The sequence below is a fragment of the Boleophthalmus pectinirostris genome, unplaced genomic scaffold (genome assembly GCF_026225935.1).
Source record: "Boleophthalmus pectinirostris isolate CB_2022bp ecotype Guang Dong unplaced genomic scaffold, ASM2622593v1 HiC_scaffold_18, whole genome shotgun sequence".
Taxonomy (NCBI): Eukaryota; Metazoa; Chordata; class Actinopteri; order Gobiiformes; family Gobiidae; genus Boleophthalmus; species Boleophthalmus pectinirostris.
In genome coordinates this window covers 28,309,333-28,316,661 of record NW_026571133.1, presented here as the reverse complement: position 1 = coordinate 28,316,661, position 7,329 = coordinate 28,309,333, and the positions used below count along the sequence as shown (strand labels likewise).

Below are 7,329 nucleotides of genomic sequence, written 5' to 3'. Positions count from 1 at the left end.
AGACAATGAAACGGAGATTGTGTGACTAAATAAAACATTCGTGTATTGCTGTTTTAGAGTCTAACAAGGCCATGATAAAGAAATGTATGAGATTATTGAACCACTCTTCCTTGTGTAACAGAGTGGCGTGTCGTTGCACCAACTGTAATCATGCTTGCAGTAGACACGTGGTGGACGCACAGCTAATCAGCGTGGCGCATTGGCCAAGCGCACTGACGTCGCCTCGGACTGAATTTTGCAAATCAGCGACGGCCAGCGTGCTGGCGGTAACCAATCAGAACCTTCCAACGAGCCTCAGCGCAGCCAATCACAGCCCTCCACGACGGGACAGAAGTGAAGGCTTATATATGGACTGAGCCTGGCCCATTGAGTATCAGTTTATTCAAGAACAAGGCAAGAACGTAGGCAACGCTGGGACATTTTGCGGCTTGCGTTTAGGCTACGTAGAGGCCTTTGTACAAAGTAATATTTGAGGTAAGCAGATGTTTATTACTCAATTGTATGTTGTAATTTTGTTTTTCAGCTTAGTATTTTAAGGGCGACTGAACATGTAAGCTAGCCGACGTGCAGCAAATTAATTAATTCTGTCTCAATACGTTCATAGAAGAATACTAAGAAGAATACTATGAACACATAAATATAAGCTGTTGATTCACTTTGACTTTAAATGTGGCCGACAGTGCCCAACGTGGATGCCTCTACCTACCGGCAAAAGAATATGGCGCTCCACCCATTATATTGCTCGACTTTTTTGTAAATGACTTGATGGAAATTTAAGTTTTTAAACATATTATTACTCAGTATGTCTTCTCCTTGTATACGAACATCTTGCTGATATATGCTGTTGTTTTTGGCATCGTTTGCAGGCTTTTTCCCCCATCAATTTTAAGAGAACTAGAAGAGATGAAGCTGGTTTGGGTTATGTTTTTGGTGGTCGGCACAGCATTTGCCGATGACGACGACAAAAAGGAGAATGTGGGCACTGTCGTTGGAATTGACCTGGGAACCACCTACTCATGGTAAATGACCTTTCTTTGAATGAAAATGCTCCTAATATACATTTATCTCACACAACATATTCAAAATATCATAAAAATTTGTCCTTAGTGTTGGCGTGTTCAAGAATGGCCGTGTAGAGATCATTGCCAATGACCAGGGAAACCGCATAACGCCATCATATGTAGCCTTCACTAGTGAGGGTGAGCGTCTGATTGGTGATGCTGCCAAGAACCAGTTAACTTCTAACCCTGAGAACACAGTCTTTGATGCCAAGAGGCTCATTGGACGTATCTGGGGTGATCCTTCTGTCCAGCAGGATATCAAGTACCTGCCATTCAAGGTATAGTTTAAGCTGAAAAGTGCACATGTAGAGCTATATTCTGTGTAAATGTTATAATAAATGTTAATATTCTTCAGGTGTTGGACAAAAAGAGCAAACCTCATATCCAAATAGACATTGGAGGTGGCACCATCAAGACCTTTGCGCCTGAGGAGATTTCTGCCATGGTCCTGACTAAGATGAAGGAGACTGCTGAAGCCTACTTGGGAAAGAAGGTAATGAATAAGTCACATAGATTTGGTAAATATAATTGTCCCACAAACACTGGTATAATAATCAGTTTGTTTTTTTTTAAAGGTCACACATGCAGTTGTCACAGTTCCTGCCTACTTCAATGATGCTCAGCGTCAGGCAACCAAGGATGCTGGTACCATTGCCGGTCTCAATGTAATGAGAATCATTAATGAGCCGTAAGTATCTGGAATAGGAAAATACTTTATATTGGTAGTACAAGTAGAAAAGTAAAATGACCAATATTATTCAATATTTTAGAACGGCGGCTGCTATTGCTTATGGCTTGGATAAGAAGGATGGAGAGAAGAATATTCTTGTGTTTGATTTGGGTGGTGGCACATTTGACGTCTCTCTTCTGACCATTGACAATGGTGTATTTGAAGTGGTCGCAACCAATGGGGATACCCATCTAGGAGGAGAAGATTTCGATCAGCGTGTCATGGAGCACTTTATTAAGCTTTACAAGAAGAAGACTGGCAAAGATGTTCGTAAAGACAATCGTGCTGTCCAAAAACTGCGCCGTGAAGTTGAAAAGGCCAAGAGGGCACTTTCTGCTCAACATCAGGCACGCATTGAGATTGAGTCTTTCTTTGAAGGAGAAGACTTCTCTGAAACTCTAACTCGAGCCAAATTTGAAGAGCTTAACATGGTAAGTTGTAAATTGTTGCCAATAACCACTTGAATTCAATACTTTTTGATGGCAAGAATCTTAAATTATGCTTCTTATGACTCTTACAGGACCTGTTCCGTTCCACCATGAAGCCTGTTCAGAAGGTGCTGGAAGATGCCGACTTGAAGAAATCTGACATTGATGAGATTGTGCTAGTTGGTGGTTCAACTCGTATCCCCAAAATTCAGCAGCTAGTGAAGGAATTTTTCAATGGCAAGGAACCCTCAAGAGGCATCAACCCAGATGAGGCTGTGGCTTATGGGGCTGCTGTGCAGGCAGGAGTGCTTTCTGGCGAAGAAGATACCGGTAGGAGAACTGTGCTTTTAAATGTTAATAGGTGGTAGAAGTGGTCAGAAAAGTAAACTTATTCATGTCATCTTTTGCAGGTGATGTGGTTCTTCTTGATGTGTGCCCCCTAACCCTTGGTATTGAGACTGTTGGAGGAGTAATGACCAAGCTGATTCCCAGAAATACTGTGGTCCCTACAAAGAAATCTCAGATCTTCTCTACAGCATCTGACAACCAGCCAACTGTCACTATCAAAGTTTATGAAGGTAAAAGAATTTGGTGCAGTTTACCGCAATATACAAATCTTTCTAGTGTGAGTTTTCTAAATTGTTTTTCAATTTAGGTGAGCGTCCCTTGACAAAAGACAACCATCTGCTGGGTACCTTCGACCTAACTGGCATTCCTCCTGCCCCTCGTGGTGTACCCCAAATCGAGGTTACCTTTGAAATAGATGTCAATGGCATTTTGCGTGTGACTGCTGAGGACAAGGGCACAGGCAACAAGAATAAAATTACAATCACAAATGACCAGAACCGTCTAACTCCTGAGGACATTGAACGTATGGTGAATGATGCAGAACGCTTTGCTGATGAAGATAAGAAACTAAAGGAGAGAATTGATGCCCGAAATGAGCTTGAAAGCTATGCATATTCTCTGAAGAACCAGATTGGTGATAAGGAAAAGCTTGGTGGTAAGCTGTCAGATGATGACAAGGAAGCCATTGAGAAGGCAGTAGAAGAGAAAATTGAATGGATGGAGTCTCATCAAGATGCTGATCTGGAGGACTTTCAAGCTAAGAAGAAAGAATTGGAAGAGGTTGTTCAGCCAATCATCAGCAAACTTTATGGCAGTGCGGGTAGTCCACCACCTGAGGGTGAGCAGGATGAGAAGGATGAATTATAGGCAGGTTTAAACTTAAATCACTGTCATCCCTTCCCTTGTACTGGATTTTGTTGCTCAACTGACTCTAAAAGTGAGAGGGATGATTGTGAAGGGGGCAGGAAACCACAACCACCAACACCATGCATCATACTGAAAGACTTTAAAGTTTAGATATGTGAAACGGAGTTCTCTTCGCTGGAAGGCGGAGATATTTGTCAGCCTACATTTTGAGGCTTGCTGCTGTTCTCAGGCAGTTCTGATGGGAGGTGGGGAGGGGGGGGTCTGCGGTGGGATGGGTTCAAGAGTAGTGTCTGTGTGTTAGTGTTTTTGTTTTTTCACAGGCAATGTTAAAACTTATTTATTAAATCTGGACATGGATGCTGAAATAAATATTTGATACAAAATTATATTTTGCCTCTTGTATCGCTCATTTAAATTATACCAAGCTATAGACCTTTTATGTCATATGTGAATGTTCAAAATTCTTTAACTGAAGCTAATAGCAAGACAAGTGCTGAAAACATTTTTATTAACCAATTTGTACCAGCCCCAAAATGCCGGTGATTTTAAATCATAACATAATATGAAGGAAATTTGAGTAAAATTCAGTTTACACGAAGAAAAATATTTTCACACAAAACAGTATGGGCTTTACAAAAAGTATAATTTGTGATTAATGCATAAAATGTTCATACAAACTAGTGTTAGGGTTAACCCTAATTTTTTTTTTACTGGACAGTACTTTAACATCTATCAAATGTTATGTTTTCTAACCATGCACCAAGATTACCTGCATTTAGCTGAATGGTTAAAGGCAAAATCAGAGTGACTTGATATTCTGTGACTTATCATTCTGTTCAATACAATTTTCCACCATTTATTAAGTATGAATGTACATGTTTAATACAGTCATGTGATCATAATGTGGTCCAAAGGAAGAAAAATGATGTGATGAAACTAATTTACATATTGATAATTTTAAACATTTAAATTTTAAGAACTTTGGTTTATGTTTTTTGTTTCATTTAATACAGTCATGTTACCAGTGTCACAATACAGTCATCATGGATAACTCCTTGAGTGTCCATTCCTCCGAAAACAAATGCCAAGTGTTTTGTCTTAATATCTTGTTGCCCATCTTCAGTCTTCTCAGAAACTTTCCAAGGTACCAAGCACATTGAGTGATCTAAACGATTTGGTGGCAAATCTCCGTCAAATATCATTTTTGTCCAGTGGTTATTATCTGAAAAAAGTTTTAGAATATTTATGAATCATATAAAGAGAAACCAAATGTCATATGTGACGAACGTACCTGTGTCAAATCTGTACATGAAGTTGCTGGCGCCGCCTGCAGTCATTCCACCAAAGACATAAATGTTCCTGTTTAATACCACAGCAGAGTGTGCAGCTACTGCTGGAGGAATGTCTCCTTTTGTATGGATTTGCTCCCATGTCATTGGCCCTTTAAACAGAAATGCTGTTTTTCTTTTCTGAATTACAATAATTATACATTTTATACAATATTTTGAGAGTACCTGTGTTAAGTGCAAACATATCACTGAAGAATTTTTCACCAGCCATCCCACCATGAATGAAAATCCTGGATCCCACTGCTGAAACTATGTGGCCATGCCTCACAGGTGGGGGTGTACCCTGAGTTTCTGGTTGTGACCATGTAAGAGACACTGGTAAAAAGGACATTGTTTCATGTATAAATACTTGATTATTATAACACTGGGTAGATGGCTAGTAAAATCTGAATAATAAGAAAAGCAATAATAAGATCAGAGTTTTGGTGTGTGTTGAAATCTGGTGACAAGGTTTTTTGTAACTACTAGATTTTGAAGACAACATACAATGGAATTTCAAATAACTTTTCATCTTCAGCATTTTCTCTTTCATATGATGTACATCTTTGCCACATTAGACTGCCATGTTTGCATAATATATATATATATATAAGAAATACAATGAATGGCATCAAATGTAACTGTTTACATGAAACCTCAATAATCTGATATTTCAACAATCAATGCTGAGATTTTTGGTGAGCAGAGTAAGCCTAGCCTGTGATGACAATGACACTGACTCAAACATGAATGAAACAAATTTATCACATGCATAAAATATGTGAAATGTACAAGTCATTGTTGTATTGCAATTGTCCTTTTTGATACAAACCTGTATCAAAGACGTAAAGTTGAGAGTCTAACACAGGCATAGTTCCTGCTGCTCCCCCAGAAAAGACAAAAAGTCTGTCCCCAAGGCAGGCTGAGTTCGTGTGGTATGTCCTTGCACTCGGTGGTTTTCCATTAACTGAAACCATTTTCCAGGAAGGTTTATTTTCTATGAAAAAAAAAATCTATTTAATTATTTATTGCTATAAAAATTATAACAATTCAGCCACGTTTAGACGCACCCTTTAGTTGTATATTTTGAATGCATTGAAGATTACCACTCTGCTGTGCACCACCAAACAACCACAGGCTGTGCGGGCAACTCTCTGGCACAAAGCTGCAGTGCTCATACCTGGCATTCAAACCGTTCCATTTGGGGATGTCCCACTCATAATTATCTGATGGGAGTATAAACAGCATACATAGTAATGGTTGTGTTATTAAGGAAGTAAAGTAAAATGAATGAAAAATACATACCTAAATTTATTATATACGTATAAGAGAAACTGCCGCTAGGGTTGGCGCCACCAACAATGAGTATTTTTCCTTTCTCTCCATTTCCAGATGAATAGAAAGTACATGTGTGACCAACGCTAACACCTGGTGCACTGCCTCTTGGTATTAAAGAATACCTGTTCAAGAAAGAGTTTCATAACATTAAGATCAAAACACAGCTGTAAGATTATTAAAAACTCACCATATGCCCTCTGTTGGTGTGTCGAGTGGATCAAGAACTGGAAGAAGTTCCATATGTAACTGAGTTTAGATAACAGTTGTGAATTACTCAGTGTTCATCAATGAAGAATGGTGGACACCTGCAAAAGAATGAAAGTGGGTGGGGAGGGTCATTTATCAATACATTTGTTGTTTATTAAAGGCGTACTATGTAACTTTTAGTGTATATGGTTTGCTGTCTGCATCGTCTCAAATGGAAATTGCTTCGAGTATAATGTTCCACATTAGGGCATTAAACATCGTATCACCATGGAGAAAAGCAGGTGAAGCCACCAGACCAAATTACAGGTCAGATCAGATTATTACTATAATTGACTCCAGAGTACATAGTGCATCTTTAACTGCTAAAACAATTTCATACACTCGGTCAAGAAGCTGATGCCATTGAAAGTTATTTCTTACCTATGAGAACGATTACTTATTAGTCTGAATGTAGCTGCAGTACCGTTGCATTTCGGTCTCGTGAATGCGAGCTACACCAAAAGACCAACCATCAGTTGAATCACAGTGGTGTTCAATATTTTTGACTGACGTTAGCTAGCTAGCTTCTTTTCTGAATTGCAATTCTTTTTTACGTAAACTACTCGTGGATATGGGACTGCTTAACAAATGCGCACAGAACGTGCGTGCGCGCAATTGCCGTGGCTGCATTGTGTAGCGCATGCCCAGTGTGGTTCTTTAATGAGACACGTGAGCACTTCATAGATTATAGTTATACCATATAATACATTTTTATTAGAGATTCATGAGTTATAATTTTATGAACTTGGACAAACCTAACCATACTGCTGTGCAATTTTTATTAGTTTGTCTTAGAATGGGTTTAAACCTTATTCAGTTAAATGCAACCCAGTATTAGCAAAGAGAGCTTTAGCCAATGTAAGCGAAACAATATACAAGTTAGATATTTTGGAGTTCACAGAAAGGTGACCAACTATGGAGGTGAGGTGACTGATCTTTGCTCATTTACTTAAATGTCCAAATTGCAGCTAGGTCTATCACAA

The 7,329-nt window shown here is 39.0% G+C and overlaps 2 protein-coding genes across 3 annotated transcripts; one reads left to right on the top strand and one right to left on the bottom strand.

Annotated features, from left to right (window-relative positions):
• Positions 1 to 319: 319 nt before the first annotated feature.
• hspa5 (heat shock protein 5) lies at positions 320 to 3,820 on the top strand. The gene is made up of 9 exons (XM_020925086.2): positions 320 to 474; positions 867 to 1,019; positions 1,108 to 1,339; positions 1,417 to 1,554; positions 1,637 to 1,749; positions 1,832 to 2,222; positions 2,312 to 2,549; positions 2,630 to 2,797; positions 2,875 to 3,820. Exons 2-9 carry the CDS (start codon positions 904 to 906, stop codon positions 3,432 to 3,434), a joined length of 1,956 nt encoding a protein of 651 aa, XP_020780745.1. The 5' UTR covers positions 320 to 474; positions 867 to 903; the 3' UTR covers positions 3,435 to 3,820.
• A 444-nt stretch (positions 3,821 to 4,264) lies between these two features.
• Positions 4,265 to 6,938, bottom strand: rabepk (Rab9 effector protein with kelch motifs). 2 transcript variants are annotated; one of them, XM_055153245.1, is made up of 8 exons: positions 6,728 to 6,938; positions 6,288 to 6,405; positions 6,068 to 6,222; positions 5,833 to 5,988; positions 5,595 to 5,759; positions 4,949 to 5,074; positions 4,726 to 4,875; positions 4,265 to 4,656 (listed from the first exon to the last, which is right to left on the bottom strand). In XM_055153245.1, the coding sequence occupies exons 2-8, from the start codon at positions 6,338 to 6,340 to the stop codon at positions 4,448 to 4,450; spliced, it is 1,014 nt and encodes a 337-aa protein (XP_055009220.1). In that variant the 5' UTR covers positions 6,341 to 6,405; positions 6,728 to 6,938; the 3' UTR covers positions 4,265 to 4,447. The 2 variants fall into 2 exon arrangements, with proteins under 2 accessions (XP_055009220.1, XP_020780746.1); XM_020925087.2 differs by having other exon boundaries at positions 4,949 to 5,098; positions 6,728 to 6,932.
• Positions 6,939 to 7,329: the final 391 nt, after the last annotated feature.